General features: G+C 49.2%; 1 protein-coding gene across 4 annotated transcripts in view; it reads left to right on the forward strand.

Moving 5' to 3' along the window:
* The first annotated feature begins 134 nt into the window (after positions 1–134).
* Positions 135–17,121, forward strand: part of CHAF1A (chromatin assembly factor 1 subunit A) — a 32,040-nt gene continuing 15,053 nt past the window's right edge. The window contains exons 1-3 of one of the 4 annotated variants that reach the window (XM_084795917.1): positions 135–285; positions 7,274–7,324; positions 9,829–10,637. In XM_084795917.1, the coding sequence (XP_084652043.1) occupies positions 7,276–7,324; positions 9,829–10,637 (858 nt within the window). In that variant the 5' untranslated portion in view covers positions 135–285; positions 7,274–7,275. The other 3 variants (XM_084795915.1, XM_084795916.1, XM_084795918.1) reach the window with 3 other exon arrangements.

A 17,121-nucleotide genomic window follows, 5' to 3' on the forward strand; every position in this document is an offset into this window, starting at 1 on the left:
GCAGGCCGGACAGAGCATGCAGCGAGAGGGCAGGCGGAAACCCGCCCACGCCAAGGGGACGCCTAGAGAGCCAGAGGAGGGGGCGCTACAGCTCCCTCTGGAGTCGAGGAGTGGATATAAAGTCCAAGTCAGTTTTAATTAGTTAATTGTGGGCCTGGGGAAGGGGAGCGTGGGGGTTTGTGTGCCATGCAACCCGCATGGAGGACAGAGGACTACTGCCATAGTCGGGGAGCTCTTTTCACATTGTAAGTCACGGGGATCGAACTCCAGTGTCCAGGCTTGACAGTAAGTACTTCACTCACCGAGCCGTCTCTCCCGGGTCTCCTTCGACCGCTCTCAAGTCCACAGGGTCACACGGGTAGCCATAACTTAAATATGAATAATGATGCCTGGCGGCGGTGGCACAGGCCTTTAATCCCAGCACCCGGGAGGCAGAGGCAGCGGTATCTCTGTGAGTTCGAGGCCAGCCTCGAGCTTGCTACAGGTCCCAAATCTACATTACCCCAATATTAGCACTCCCACCAGCCTTCTCTCTGGGGGGGGGGGGGTCCTTCCTTTTGAGTCCCCTTCTAATTCATCCCTTAGGATATAGCTAGGAAGAGTCCTTCCTTCCTTTCCTGCTTGCTTTGTTTCCGAGCAGGTATTGAACAACCTAGGCTAGCCTCAAATTTACTGTGCAGCTAAGGATGACCTTGAACTCCTGATAACCCCCTCCACCTCCCAAGTGCTAAATAACAGGTGTGCACCAATGAGCCCCACCAGAAACCTACACTGAGGAAGCAGCTCAGACTGCAGCTCTGCCCTGGAATTCCGTAGGCTCGCTCCCATTGTGTGCCAGCTGTAGGACATTGCTGCTTTTTTTTTTTTTCCCTTGCACACCCGGGTGAGTTTCCTCTCTCATCACTTAGACATAAAGGGCACTCCAGTTGGAATGCCACCTCCTTGATGAAGCCTTCCCAGATTGACAGACACATGGACATTAATCCGTATAGCAACGGTCACAGATTTCAAAAAAAGCCTATACGATGTGCCGGGTGTGGCAGTGCACACCCCTTTAACTCCAGCACTCGAGAAGCAGAGCAGATGGATCCCTGTGAGTTCCAGGCCAGCCTGGGCTACATAACCAGTTATAGACTAGTCTAGTGTGACTTGGAGATGAATAAGAAATGTAAGCAATGAGTAAAATGGATTCTAAACAGAAACAGGGGAATGGTTAGGGTGAAAGCACTTCAAGAATCTGGTGTTGAAATTGCTGACTAGATTGGGTGATTTCCTGGAGCTAAGGATTTCTGGAAGGTTCCAAATGAGTCAAAAGATTGCAGTGCAGTAGATCAAAGAACATTTATGTGACGCCCTTATTGCTCCTGGTTACAGGAGCCTTTGTGAGTCGTTTGGATTATGGATAGGTTTTGGTTGTTCAGTTTGTTTTTGTTTTTTTTGAGACACGGTCGCATGGAGCACACAAGCTGGCCTTACCTCCCTGGTGCTGTAACTGCCAGCCTGCGACACCATGTCTGGTTTCAAAAATGCACGTGTGTGTGTGTGTGTGTGTGTGTGTGTGTGTGTGTGTCTGGTGGCTGCAGCAAGGGATTCCTAGCATTGTCAGCAACCCACAGAATCGCTCAAGTGTGTTCTTTATTTTGTAAGTTTTGAGATAGCCAAGGCTGGCTTCGAACCTGCCACTCAGCCTACCACGGCCTGTAACTTGCAGTCTTTCTGCCGTCACCTCCCAACAGGTGTTCCCCAGCAGGACAGGCTCCAGGAGGTCCGCACAATTCAAATTCTATTCTGCAGAGAGTCAAAGATCTGATGAGGTCCTTGACACTAGAGCGATTCTTACCTTCAGTGAGCTCATGACCAAAAAGCAACTCATGCAATTAGTACATTAGCCAAATAACCCACTTAACTAGCCACAACTTCAAGAAAAGAATTATTGTGGGAATTTGAGCTGTTTGCAGGTGAAAGAGGGAAAGGTTTCTTTTTCCACCTAACAGATGAAAAGTTTTAGGAATTGGTTGGTGAGTTCCAGGCCAGCAAGGCTACATAGTGAGACCCTGTCTCAAAAACAACAACAACAAAACAAACAAAAACAAAGGCAATTAATAACATTTTTTGATACTTTCTTTTGTGTGTGTGTGGCTGGAGAGACAGCCGTGGGTGCTGGGAACCGAACTGTTATATTTCTGGTTGAGAGCCTCGCCTTTAAAGGCTGAGCCCTTTTGATACATCTTATCACTGGATGCCTTGGAACTTGCTATGTAAACAAGGTTGTCCTTGAACTCAAGAGATTCACCTGCCTGTGGCTCCCAAGTACTAGGCATAAAAGCATGCACCACCAGACTCAATGAATACTTTTTTTTCATTTATATTTCTTCAAAGTAATTGAAACTAAGAACAAAAGAAAAAGAACTAACGATTACACAGAGAAACTCCCACCTCAAAAAAATTCACAATTTAAAAAATTATTTATAATTTTACAATAGAAAATTTTTCCTATTTTAAAAGTTAAGAAAATTTTTTAAAGGAAATCAAAAATTTTTTTAAAAAGTGGTTTATTATTTCAAAAAGAACTCATTTCTTAAAAAGCAGTTTATAGTTAAAAAGGGAAGAAATTCATGAATTAAAAAATAAAAGGAAGTAATCCCCAATTTTAATTACAGTACCTACTTTCAACCAATCACTAATTGGGATAACTCATTTCAGACGCCTCCCCTAATCCATAATTTCAAGTTGTCACTGGCGCCGATCGTGACGTAACCGTCCCGCCTCCTTACACGCAGATAGCCAATAAGATGTTTGTGTGTGGGGGCACACACACGTAGCTTCTTAGATTGACATTTCTTAGAACCAATAAAAATGCGTCTCTCCTGGGCTACTGCAGAACCGCCGGAAAGGAACCCTCCTCCACCCTCCTCCCGCGAGTTGTTAGAGCGCAGGAGCCGCAGTTCTCGCGAGGACAGGCCAAGCGCTCCTCTGTTCCTGAGGCGGGACCGTCACGTGACGGGCCCTCGTCCAATCGGCGTGCGGGCCGCGGTGGAGGCCGCGGTTCCCGCCAAATACGAGCGCGGCGGCCGCGGCGGCAGCAGCAGCAGCAGCAGCAGCAGAAGCGGCACCGGCGGGAGGCGGGGAGCGTAGCGGGGCCGCCCTGACTGAAGCCTGAGCCGCCGCCGCCGCGATGCTGGAGGAGCCGGAGGCCGCGACGCCGAGAGCCGCGGGTGGGTGAAGCTGCGGCTGGGCCGTTGCCTGAAGCAACGGCTCCGTGCCCGGGTGGCTTCGGGGCCCGAGACCCGGAGATCCGAGGGCTCCCGGAGGGGAAGCTGAGGCCCCGGGGAGGGGCACGAGTCAGCTTTGCAAGCTCCCGAAGTCATCTGTGTCGCCTAAATAACCAGTACCTGGTAGCAGGTGGGGAAACTGAGGACCCGGGTCGGCTTTGATGGGTCCTGAGTGCCTCTGTGTCCTCTGAAATCAATCGGACCGAAGCAGGTGGGGAAACTTGGACCAGCGACGGGGAGAGTGAGTTGTACTAGTTACTAAATGCATTTGTGAATTCCCGAACGAGTCGGACCTTTGCAGTGGGTGGGGAAACTGAGGCCTGTGGGCTCTTGCGCTCTGGACACCAGAGTAGCCGCAGCTCTGCTGGGCAGGGCAAGCCCAGGATGGAGGGTTTGGGTGGTGAGCATGGCCAGAAACCCTTTTGCATCCTAGAAGGGGTCTTTTATGAGTATGGTTATGGGCCTGTCGGGGCCGTGCTAGGAGTCTTTGTAGCATGCGGCAGGCTTTTCTAAAGGTGGGGGTCCCCAGTGCCCCCCCTTTGTATTGTACCTCCCAGGAATTGGCACAGAACCCCACCCTGTGTGGACTGAAGTGACTGGAAGGGACGAGGCCCATCCTGATAGACTAATATTTCACCACTAGAGTACCACTGACACTTGGGGTAGCCCTGCCTGGGTACATTATACTAGTCTGTAAGCTTGGATGTGAGGGGGTGGGGGGGCAGTCTCAGGGATGGAGAGCAGCATCCTTCATCTCCAACCACTTCTACAGTTCCGAACACCAAAGATACACCCCCAGGGACAGCCTGCTATCCCAGGAAGGCTGGAGCTGTTGCTCTAATTGGCTTGGGAATTTTGTTTGTTTGTTTGTTAGTTTGTTTGGAGACAAGGTTTCTCTGTGTAGCTTGGCTGTCCTGAACTCACTCTGTAGACCAGGCTGGCCTCAAACTCACAGTGATCCACCTGCTTCTGCCTCCCGAGGACTGGGATTAAAGGTGTGCGCCACCACGCACACCTTTGGAAATTATGTGCAGACATGAATAATATTCATAAAATTGCCTGGACTGTCATGGAGATTGTTTTTATTTAACCAACGTGTAATGTTTAAAAAGCAACACTACTGCTCTGCCAGCAAAGACAAGTTGCTGCATTCTAGAAGCTGAGGCAGGAGGATGAAGAGTTCCAGGTTGATCTGACCTCTCACCACCTGAATTCTATCTGAGGTAGAAGAAAGTCAATCCCATAAGCCCCTCCCCATAAATTAATTAAAATGTAAATAAACCCTTTTATTTATTTATTATGTACACAGTGTTTGCATGTGTGCCTGCCCACCAGAAGAAGGCAACAGATCTCATTATAGATGGTGTGAGCCACCATGTGATTACTGGGAATTGAACTCAGGTCCTCTGGAAGAGCAGACAGTGCTCTTAATTTCTGAGCCATCTCTCCATCCCCCATAGTAAAAAATTTTTAAGGAAAAAATGTCCTTTAGGGAAAAAAAAACAAAATATTTTTTGTTTTTAGTAATAGAAAACAGGGCGATGTTATGTTTCTTCCATTCAGATGGGAAGAAAGGAGCATGGATGTTCTGAGCCCAGGCCCGGGTCTCTAGCTGGGATGAGAGGGCTGTCTTCACCTGAAAGCTGAGGTTGAAGGAAAGCCCAAGTCTGAATTCCATGTCACATTAGCACCATCTGGGACAGATAGCCTAGCAGGAGTTTATACCCAAGCTACCTGTTTAAGCTGGGCGTGGTGGCACACACCTTTAGACCCAGCACTCGGGAAGAGGGGGCAGGTGGGTCTCTAAGTTTGATGCAAGCCTGGTCTTCATAGCAAGTTCCAGGACAATCTGGCCTACATAGGTAGCCACTGTCTGAAAATAAGCAAAAAGATGGTTCTGTTTGTGGTTCTGTGTGCTTGGAGTTTGATGTGCTTACATACTTACTGAGGTTTTTAGTTTACTTTAGTGGGGAATATTCTCCTTGTGGGTTTTTTGCTGTGTTTTAAGTTGCTAGTTTTAGAGTAAGGTCCCATGTAGCCCAGGCTGGCCTCTACCGCCGACTGTCACCATGCCCTGGTTTATGCCTGGCTAGGGATGGAACTTAGCGCGTCCTGCATGTTAGGTCAGCGTGCTGCCCACTGAGCCCAGCCCCGGTTCCTTATTGTGTCTTGCTGTGGCTGTGGTTCCTGCTATGAAATGTGTTTGCTTCATCTATCTATCTGTTAAAGACTGATGCCTTCTCTTTAAAAAGTTTTTAAGTTTCTTTACTTGAAGATTTATTTATGTACCTGAATATGTCTGTACATGAGCTAGGTGTCCATGGAGGCCAAGGAGGGCAGTGGGTCCCCTGGAGCAGGACTTTCAGTGGTTGTGAACCGCTGGGCCCAGAGCAGCAAGTGCTTTCAATTGCAATTGTTGACCCGTCTGTTCAGCCGCACTCACTCTGTGTGTGTGTGTGTGTGTGTGTGTGTGTGTGTGTGTGTGTGTGTGTGTCAGCACAGCCATGGGAATCTGAGCCACCTTGCCAGCTGTCACTCGGTTGTTGAGATAGACTGGAATACTTTAGCTTTTCCTGACCTAGAAGTCTGCGGCCCAGAGTGGCTTCAAAGTTGAGGCCATTCTTGGCATCGGCCTCCTTGGTCCTAGGACGGCGAGCATCACCCCATGTCTGCCTCTTCCTGTGTTTCTTCATTGCCTTTGTTTTTGCTCACTGTTGTTCCCAGTGCTGAGAAGGGCAGACTGGATAGCATGGGGCAGGCCACTGTGCTGGCATCTAGTAGGGCCAGTGAGGCCCCCAGAGAAGCTCAAAGGAAGGGATCAGCCTAGGGTAGAATTGCTCAGAGTTGACTTTTATTTTTTAAAGATTCATTTATTATTATGTATACAGTGCTCTGCGTGCATGTACACCTGAAGGCCAGAAAGCATCAGATCACATTATAGATGGTTGTGAGCCACCATGTCGTTGTTGGGAATTGAACTCAGGACCTTTGGAGGAGTAGTCAGTGTCCTTAACCTCTGAGCCATCTCTCCAGCCCAGGGTTGACATTTTGAGCCAAATAAATCTTTGTTGTCTACTGGCTTGATCACTGCAGCCTGTTAAAGGGAATACCTGTGTATTGGGTAGAGGTGAGCAGCATCCCCCCAAACTTTCCCCCGTCCATGAAGACTGTCTCTGGGAACTGGTGATAGGGCTTAAGCGTCAGGGTGCTTGCTGGTACCCCTGACGGCTTGAGCTCTTGTCACTAGAACCAACATGTAGGCCGAGAACTGGTCGCTGTGGGTTGTACTGTGACACTGTTTGGCAATGTGCACTGGCAGGTGCATCACAGCGAATATATAAATGTAAAGCCTGCAGGGGAGGAGATGCTCGCAGTTAAGAGGACTCACTATTGGGTTTCTCTGGGTAACACTGGCTGTCATTGAGCTCAGTTCTACAGACCAGGCTGGCCTTGCACTCACAGAAATCCACCTGCCTTTGCCTCCTGAGTGCTGGGATTAAAGGTGTGCGTCACTACTGCCAAGCCAGAGTTCCCTTTCCAGCACTGGGATCCGGTGCCTCTGGCCTCACAAGATACCCATGCACACAAACACACAAGTATACACATAAATAAGAAAAATAAATTGTAGCTGGGTGTGCTGGCACATTCCTTTATTGCCAGCATTTGAGAAGCAGGGGCAAGCAGACCTTTGTAAATTCCAAGGCATCCACTGAGACCCTATATTTAGAAAAGCAAAATAAATTTTTTTTTTCTTTAAGTCTGTAAAAGCAGGCAGTGGTTCTTTGTTCCTAGGATTCTACCACTTGGGAAGCGGAATCAGGATTGCCATGAGTGTGTTAGCTTAGCCTGTGCTGCATAGTGAGACATTACCACAAGCAGAGAGAGCTCAAATGAAGCAGGCAGGGCCTCGGTGCGCCATGTTTGGGTGTGACTGCTGTGGACCTTAGCTGGCCAGTGACCCGCGCCCCTAGTAACCTTTTCTCTTCCCTCTTTACCTACAGCTATGGATTGCAAAGACAGACCTGGATTCCCAGGGAAGAGGTTGATACAAGGTAATTCAAGGCGGGTAAAGCTCTAAACCTGTGTCCTAGGTTGTTTCCATTGACTTCTGTGGAGCCCTCAGGAGTCTTTGAGGGGGCTTAGGGGAGGGCAGCAGTTGCTCCCTTCAGGTTGGAAATTTCCCCCCTCTAAAGTAAGTGTTCGCCAGGAAGAGTTGGAGGTCTTGGGTGTTTCTTTCTTTCTTTCTTTCTTTTTTTCTTTCTTTCTTTCTTTCTTTCTTTCTTTCTTTCTTTCTTTCTCCTCCTCCTCCTCCTCTTCTTCCTCCTCTTCTTCTTCTTCTCCTTCTTCTTTGTTTGTTTTTGTTTTTGTTTTTTGAGACAGGGTTTCTCTGTGTAGCCTTGGCTGTCCTGGACTCCCTTTATAGACTAGGCTGGCCTCGAACTCACAACGATCCGCCTGCCTCTGCCTCCCGAGTGCTGGGATTAAAGGTGTGCGCCACCACACCTGGCTTTGTTTTGTTGTTGTTGTTGTTGTTGTTGTTGTTTTGGTAGTGTGTGCATTTTGTAAGAGCAAATTCACTACATATTTATTTACTATGGGCTCCAGCTGGTCTAGAATTTAGAGATCCACTTGCCTCTGTATCCTGTGTGCTGGGATTAAAGGTGTGTGCCACCATACTCCCTATCCAATTTTAGTGAGGGGAGTTTTTTGGGGGGTTTTGGTTTTGGTTTTTCTAGATAAGACCGCTCTATGTAACCCCGCTGTCTTGGAACTCACTCTGTAGATCAGGATAGCCTCAAAGCCTGCCTCTGTCTCCCAAGTGCTGGATTAAAAGCATGCACCACCACTGCCGGGCCTTGGCTTGGTAGCGCGTGCCCTGCAGAGGGACTGGGAAACAGCTTCACCCTGGGGCAAGTTTTCCAACTCCCCGTTTTGTTTGTGTATAAATAAATGGTGATTCATTTGTGCATGTGTACACATGTGTTGGGCGTGTGTTCTGCTGTGCACATGCAGTGATCAGAAAAGAGCTGTGCAAGTTCTTTCTCCTTCCCCTGTGTGGGTCCTTGCATCATTGGTGGCAAGTGGCCTAGTGGCCTTTATTCACAAAACCATCTCTCCAACCCTTTAGTGATGTCTGTTCTGGGAGATGTGCCTTGCATGGTGTGTCTGTGTACGCTGGCCTCTTCCCAATAGCTGCCTTCAAGTTGAGGCAACCAGATAGACACTGCCTGACGGTTAGGGACAGGAAAGGTAGAGAGTGCTGCTGGGCACAAATATCTCTTATTCCCCTATATTCACCAGTTATATCCTTGCCCTTGGCCTCAGTGGTAGTGGGATTGTGTCAAGGATCAGTATAGGATGATTATTAATATTTAATATTGACTTACATTATTAATAAATCAGTGGTTACTTTCTAACCAGGTATATACTCAAATAACCACATAGAGAGACTAGGACCTATTTAATTAGCCTAGAGCACATTGCTGTGCAATAATTACTCCATCCTAAACCTCTAAGGTAGTATAGCTTCCTTCCATTCAGATTTGCCACATTATACTTGATTTTTGTTTTGTTCTGTTTTGTTTTTTGGTTTTTCGAGACAGGGTTTCTCTGGGACTCCCTTTGTAGATCAGGCTGGCCTTGAACTCTCAGCCATCCTCCTGCCTCTGCCTCCTGAGTGCTAGGATTAAAGGTGTGTACCACTTCTCCCAGACTACACTTGCTTTTTAATCTGGTTCGTCTCTTCTGATGTTTCCTGGTCTTGTCTTCTCGGCTGGATCTCTCCTATGTCCTCTCTCTCTGCTCCCTTTGCTGGGCTAGCACATGCCACCCTGTTGTCATCATTGCTCAGCACTGGCTGGCTGGCTTTTATTGGTGATACAGATGACAAATGGCAGACATGTGTTACACAGTCCACAAAAACATTATGCCAACAGATCAGGGCTCTCATGCAGAGCCCAGCAGTTCCCTTCTCCTTGGGGACTCAACAACCAGGATGGTTTGGGTGGCAAGTGTTGTGGGCAAGAGGAGTCAGAGCTTGAGAACTCAGCTCGGCCTTCTTTGATGAGCTGACCAAGTATGGGAAGGGGTTGGTTTGCTTTTTTACTTAGGAAGAATTACCCAATGGCACGTGGGCATTCAAGTGCATGGGATGGGCCGCTGAGATGAGGGAAAGGTGCCTGTTGCCAAGCCTCGCTGCCTCCAGCAGCGCCGTCTCCCCCCTCCCTTTTTATTTATTTATTTTCTGAGTGGGTGCTTTACTTGCATGTTGGTGCATCGTGTGTGTGTCTGGTGTCCTTGGAGGTCAGAAGTGGGTGTTGAGTTCCTTGAAACTGGAGTAGCAGGTGGCTGTGAGCCGCTGTGTGAGCTGGGAATTGGGCTGGAGGTCATGAGCAGCCAGTGCTCTATAACCCGCTCAGCCCCCGCAGCTCCATCACTAGGCTTGGAGTTCTTAGTGCAAACCATAACAGGGTTAGTAGTGTTCAGGCACTTGGATTCTGAGCATGGTTCATGGTCTCCTTCTGGTCACTGAAGATGTTGCGTCTCTTCATTTTAGCCCGCCTGCCCTTCAAACGCCTGAACCTTGTCCCCAAGGAGAAAGTTGAGGACACATCACCAAAAGCAGCTGTGGAAGACAAAGTCCCGGATCTACAATTGTCTTTGGACACTTTGGAGAGCCGCTGCCACACAGGTTCTCATGTAGGCTTGAGTTCAAAGCTGGTCGGCGGCCAGGGCCCCATTGACAGCTACTTGAGGGCAACGATCAAGCCAGTGCCGAGTGTGGTCATCATTGACCTGACCAAGAACTCCAGTGACATCACAGACAGCCCTGAGCACCCCAGTGAACTGAGTCCTGATGCTGTCAGTGTGGCCACCACAGTGGAAGGACCTGCCAAGCAGCAGGGGCCCTCTGCAGCAGATCTGGGTCTCCAAGAGACCCCTTCAGACATTCCTTGCCACATGGAAGAGGAGCCTGGGAGCCCAGGAGGCCCAAAGAGGACGGGTGACTGTCAGGCTGGTTTGCCACAGAGCTTTCCAGAGTTGACCCCAGGTTCCAGGACGTGCTCCATAAAGGAGCTGTCAGGCTGGAGCAAGGCGGGAAGTATCCTGTTTATAGAGAAAGTGCCCGTGGTGGTGCTGGAGGACATCCTGGCCACTAAACCCTCCCATGTCTCTCTTCCCACGGTGTCCCTGGATAGGAGTGTGACTTCAGAGAGTGAAGTATTGGAGTCCTGCCCCGAGGATGACTCCACACTGAGCCACTCCTCCACCAGCTCCTCCTCTCCAGCCAGCTCTCCAGAGGGACTGTCTTCACCCCCAGCACAGAGCCGAGGGGCCAGCCCCGCCTCCACACCCATGCACAGAGTGAGTACTGGCCCCAGCATCCCAGGGTATTGATGGGGCCTGGATGCTTTTTCTTCCTACCAGGTTACCATGTGGTTAGTGACCCAGGGAGCAGGGCCTCACACTGGGTAGAGCCACAGCTTGTAGGCTCCACCCAGGTACCTCAGAAATCTCTTATCTCAGCACTAGGGAGGTAGAGGCAGGAGGATCCAGAGGTCAGGGACATCCTCAGTTTCATAGTGAATTTGAGGCCAGCCTAGGCTACTTGAGGCCCTGTCTCAAGCCAATCAAAAGACTATTATGTAGTAACAATGTTTGGGAGGCTGAGCCAGGAAGATCTTGTATTCAAGGCCAGTCTGGACCATACATGAAGACTTAGGAAACCAAGGAAAACTACCGTCTGTCCTGAGGTTGTGGACCTGGCTGTGAGTTACTCTTCCACATCTCACTGACGCTGATTGTAATGGCCTCAGGATGGTCATGTTGATTGGAGAGGGATGTGAGCCCTGCTAGGTTCTGGTGGTCAGTTTAGGCTGCATCCAGGAAGGTGCCCCCCCACCCCTTGCCTGCCCGCAGGCAGTCTGTGTAGCCACTTGGCTATGTCAGCAGACCACTCATCTTTAAGCTTCGTCCTGAGGACTGGGGTATGCCCAAGGGGGAGCGCCCATCTGCTGAGTCACCTCTCACCTCCAGCACCAGAAGTAAAGGAAAGCAGGACAGTGGCAGGCATAAAGCTCAGCTTTAAAGATGAAGCATGAAGGGCCCCACAGGGAGACCTGAACACCTGGAACCTGACCTCATCTTAGCACCTCTTGTCCCAATGCTCGGAAACGCTGGTTGTGGGTTTTGGGGTGTTTGTGGTATTTACATGAGGTTTTGACTTCTGGAGGAGAGGCCCCAAACCCAGTAATCCATTTCCAGTCTGTTGCCTCTGTTTTGTTTGTTTTGAGACAGGGTTTCTCTATGTAGCCCTGGCTATCCTGGACTTGCTTTCATAGACCAGGTTGGCTTCATACTTAGAGGTCCACCTGTCTCTGCCTTTCCAGTGCTGCGATTAAAACCTGCAGCACCACGCCAGGCTGTGACTCTCCTGCATGCAGCTGTTTATGCACCCCCCAGATAGAGCCTGAAGTTCAACCCTTTCTTGGGGTATTGGTGGCAACTTGTCAGGCGAGTGAGGTCAGGTGTGGGGTTTTGCACTGGTGATCATACCTTACTGCTTAGGGAGTCCTATACTTGGACTTTGGGTTTCAAATATGTCATTGTTCAAATCTACACAATGGCAAGTATGTCACTTCTCAGCTAGCCTCTGGAGCTCATGGGTAAAACTTTACAAAAATTCATCTGGCCAAACATGCCTGTAATCCCAGCGTTTGGGGTAAGGCGTGGAGGATTGTCATGAGTGAAGCCAGCCCGGAATGTATAGTTGAGTAAGAAACCTTAAAAAGAGTAGGTTCAGAATCATAAACTATTCTGGCTGTGTGGCATTCCATTTGTTCACAGTAGATGTTTGTTTGGTGTGGACCCTGGTGTGGGTGGCTCATTCAGCTTTGTTCCTTTGAGGTCTGACTGTATTGCTGGCCTTGGTGGCCTTGTGACTTTTGGTGTGTGGGATTACTTCACTTACTGAGAGCACAGACATCCTAAGGGAACCTTGCGCCCTGCTAACTTGACAGTTGGACTTCTACCCTTCCTCCCTCTGGCCCCGCTGGCCATCCTGTCCATACATCCCACCACCTGCATCGGATCCATCTTCACTTTGCAGAACCTCTTCATCCCATGGTGCATCAAGGTGCTGGCCATGGCCGTGAACCTTGCTGCTCTTGTCCCTAGCTGAGGCACTGATTCACATCAAGTGGGACTTGACTCCTGATCCCAGTGAATCTAAGCTCTCCAACATATTGGGTTGGGATGTGTCTGGATAGTTTTGGTTTTGGTTGGGGGCTCTCTTGTTGTGTAGACCAGCCTGGCCACAAGCCAGGGCCTATTCCTCCTGAGTGCCAAGTGACAGTCAGTACAGCTAGGCCTGCCTCCTGCCCCGGAATCTTTATAAGCCATACTTGGTCCCCAAGGCCTGCATGTCTCAGTGCTTCAGGGGCACTGTAGGGGATCCATTCCTTTCCCAGCTCCTGGTTAGGTGGCAGGCATTTTCCCAGCTTGTAGGACAGTTCTTGTATTTTTAACTTTTTATTTATTTTGAGTCAGGGTCTCTATATAGCCCTGGGTGTTGTCAAACTTGCTCTGTAGACCAGGCTGGCCTCAAACTCACAAAGATCACTGGCCCCTGCTCCCAAGTGCTGGCACCTGTCAGTTTGTATGGGTGTTTGTTTGTCCTTGGAGACAAGGTTTCTCTGTGTACTAGCCCTGGCTATCCTGGACTCACTTTATGGACCAGGCTGGCCTCCAACTCACCAAGATCCACCTGTCTTTGCCTCCTGAGTGTTGGAATTAAAGGTGTGCGCCACCATGCCTGGCTCTGATTTGTTTTTCACTTCCATACATGCTTATGATGTATGTGGATCTAATCTACCCCTTCTCAGTTCCCTGCCCTCCAGATTCTTCTCTACAATTTGCCCTATCTTTCCCATCAACTTTATGAGCTCTTGTTTTTAAAAAATATGTGGTTGTGGTGCATACCTTTAATCCCAACAGTTTAGAGGCAGGAGCAGGCCAATCTCTGAGTTTGAGGCCAGCCTGGTCTACAGGCTCCAGGACAGCCGGGCTATACAGAGAAACCCTGTCTCAAAAACCAAATACAAGTTTTTAATTGAAATTAGATTATATCACTTCTAGTTCCTCCCATGTCCTACACTCACTCTCAAGTTTCTTTATTGCTGTGTGTGTGTGTGTGTGTGTGTGTGTGTGTGTGTGTGTGTGTGTGAGATGTATATGTGTTGTTGTTTGTGTGGATGGTCTCAGGGCTCACCGCTCTGCGTTGGACAACAGTGAGGGGGCTTGTCCCTAGGAAAGCTTAGTTCTCTGTCTCCCAGCAGTCATTATTTGCCTGAGGTTCCTTTTCTAGGTTGGGACCCCATGGAAATGTCCTCCTTCCACATTAGCGTGTTCATTGTTCAGGTCTTGTTTATGCAGCTGTTGCTAGGAGACACAGTCTCAACAGACTTCCTGATCTTCTGGCTCCTACCAGCCACTCCTCTACCATGTTTGTTGAGGGGTTCATGTAGAAACTGCACTGTAGGTGTCTCCCTGCTGCCGGCCTCCTCACGAGCTGATGATGTCTCTGTTGTGTTGGCTCTAAGGTCGGTGTCTTTGAGAGAAGGTGCCTGTTGCATACCAGGGAAAGGAAGTTTGGCGTCGTGGGGTCTGGGGCTAGGTCTGTGGGGTTCTAGGTAGTGAAGGGTTGCCTGCTCCTGTTTTTAAATCTGCTGAGTGTACTTAGTGCTCCTACATCACTGAAGGCTGACCCTCCTTAACTGCTCCCCTTTTGTCCTGGAATGTCGCATGCCTTGATCTGGGCAAGTCTTATGCATGCAGTGACAGCTGCTGCTGTGAGTTCATGTGTGTGACAATTCTGTCATGTCAGCAAAGCCTGCTTGCACTGCCAAAGTCCCCAGATGTGGCTCTCATAACCTCTCTGACCTCTCTAAGAACCCTGAGCCTGGATGAGAGAAGGTGACCTAACTGTCGCATGGAGGGCCAAGTCCACCACTGTGTTTCTTGCATGTGGAGGTTGTGGAGCCTCTCTGGCTTTAGAGCTGACTCCTGTGTGGTGTAAAGATAGTGCAGGGAGCTGGAGAGATGGCTCCAACCAGGAAAGTACTGGTTGCTCTTTCAGAGGACCCAAGTGCAGTTCCCAGCACCACACACACACACACACACACACACACACACACACACACACACACACACACAGACAGACAGACAAAACACGCACACGTGTAAACCCATTTAAAGACCTGAGGGGAGTTTATTACTACTGCCAGTTAGGACAGCTGTTTAAATCCTGTGCATGCTTTTTGTTTGTTTGTTTGTTTTAATGTGATAACGATGCTTTTGTAGCAGTAAGTTTGTGTAGACATTGTCAAAGGCCTTTAGTATTGTATATCCTGCCCCATACTCCTGCCCTGCCATCCCGTTCCCACCTCATTTGACCCTCCTCTTCTTGATCCTTTATCCTTTTCCTTAAGATGCCCTTCCCTCCATGGCCCCTTTCCTGCCTTCTGTGGATGTAGACACACACACACACATTCAGAGGTGGCATTCATCCTTCTTGATCTGGGTTTCCTAACCCAGAATTTTCCAAGCTGCTTCCATTTTCCTGCAAAATTCTTTTATTGTTATTTTTTAAATACTGCTCCAGTTGATGGAAAGGGGACTTTATTTGGTCCTGGGATCCTGGGCCAGGTATGGCCCCAGCTTTATTTGACCTTCTTGGGGTGTGGGTTGTTGGTGTGACCACACTTTTTGCGGGGGTTGTGTGCAGATGTGTGTAGCACTTGAGGCAGATCATCTTGTCACAGTCGTGCTTCTGGGCCAGCTGTGGAAGGGTTGGTTCGATGATGCCACCATGTAGGCGCAGCACCCGGTGCAAGGTGGACTCTCTGGATGTTTCTTTTCTTTTCTTTTCTTTTTTCTTTTCTTTTCTTTTCTTTTCTTTTCCTTTCTTTCTTTCTTTCTTTCTTTTTTATCTTGATTTTTCCAGACTGTCCTGGGACTCAAGAGATCTACATGTCTGAGTGGTGGAATGAAAAGAGAGAGCCGCCACCGCCTAGCATCATAACTTTTCTTAGCAGCTGAATAATATTCCATCGTGTTGATGAACTGTATTGTCATGATCCATTCAGCAGTCGATGAAAGCTAAGCTGATCCTACTTCCTTCTGGTGTCCTAGCTCAGGGTGCTGTGGCCTCTACCATCCTTCTCAAAAGGCCTCCTAACCTTTTCCCGGATAACACTTAAATTTCTTTAACATGTGCTTGTGCATGTACATACCAGCCACAATGCCTGCAGAAGTCAGGACAGTGTTGAGGGAGTCAGTTCTCTAGAATAAACCCTGATGGTAGGCTTAGTTACAAAGCGCTGTAACCTGCTGAACTGGCTCCTTGGCTCTGTTTTGTTGTGCATTATGGTGTTTTGAGATAGGCTCTCATTACATAACCTCTTCCATGATCCCCTGCCTCTGTGGCCTGGATGCTGGGATTTCTGCTCAGCCTGACAGGGCATGATTAGAACCCCTTTCATCTTCTGGATCACAGAAAGGTTCTTAGCATGGAGTTTCTATGACAATGACGAGTCAGGTTTCTGTGCTGTGACACCTGTCACTCAGCCTCTTGTCTGGCAACCCAGGGTGTCATTCTATTTAAGGTAGTGCTGGTGCAGCCACATTTCTTCCTTCGGGCTGCCGGCATGGGTTCAGTCCTGCACCATGCAAGTTCCTCGTGCGTACACTGCATTCAGTGAGGCTAGATGCCGCGCCTTCCGTCCTGGCCTTTGGTGAGCTGGGGCAGAAGTATTGAAAGTTCAAGGCTAGGCCGGGCGTGGTGGCGCACACCTTTAATCCCAGCACTCGGATCGCTGTGAGTTCGAGGCCAGCCTGGACTACAAAGTGAGTCCAGGACAGTCAAGGCTACACAGAGAAACCCTGTCTTGAAAAACCAAAAAAGAAAAAAAAAAAAAGAAAGAAAGAAAGTTCAAGGTTAGGCCTGGGCAACATAAAAAGACTTAGCTCAAAGCACCACGGACAGGGAAAATTCCAGAAGATAACTGACATCTTTTGTGAACAAGTCTAGACAGCTTTCCTCATCATTCTGCCCAGGGCAAGACAGTGGAGCACAGGGCACTGCAGGAGGCACACCTGGTGCCGTGTGGGTGCGGCTGAGCTATCTGGGCAGTAACGTCGGTTGCTCTGGCCCCCTCTACATATGAGCAGCAAACTACAATGAGCCAGGCCCGTGCCAGGAAGTGAGGCAGGAGGATCTTTTGAACCCAGAACTCAAGCCCAGCATGGGAAGCACAGGTGATCCTGCCTCACACAAGTGCTTCAGGCTGGGCTTGCCCAGTGCAAGAGCCTTGGTGGGTTTATCCCCAGCACCAGGGAAATTCGCCTGCCAGCAGTGGCGTTAGGAGTTCAAGGCCTGCCTGGGCCATATGAGACCCTGTCTAAAAGCAACAGTCCGCACTAACAGTGTCTTTAGTTCCAGAGTCTCCTCAGCATACTATGAAGTCCCACTGTGTGTGTTTGTCTGTGTCTCTGTGTGTGCATCTTTCTATCTATAATTTTAAAAAAAAAATTTTTTTTTCAAGACAGGGTCTGTCTGTGTAGCCCTGGCTGTCCTGGACTCGCTTTGTAGACCAGGCTGGCCTCAAATTCAGAGATCCGCTTGCCTCTGCTTCCTGAGCGCTGGGGTTAAAGGCATGCACCACCATGCTCGGCAATTAAAAATATTTTTGACTGTGTAGCCTGGACTGCCCTCTTGTCTGTCTGCACGTGAAAGGTGCCACAGTTCTCACAGAAGAACTGTGGGTGTGTCCTGGGCTCTTGGTGTCCT

The sequence above is a fragment of the Acomys minous genome (genome assembly GCF_964271855.1).
Source record: "Acomys minous genome assembly, chromosome: 9".
Lineage (NCBI taxonomy): Eukaryota > Metazoa > Chordata > Mammalia > Rodentia > Muridae > Acomys > Acomys minous.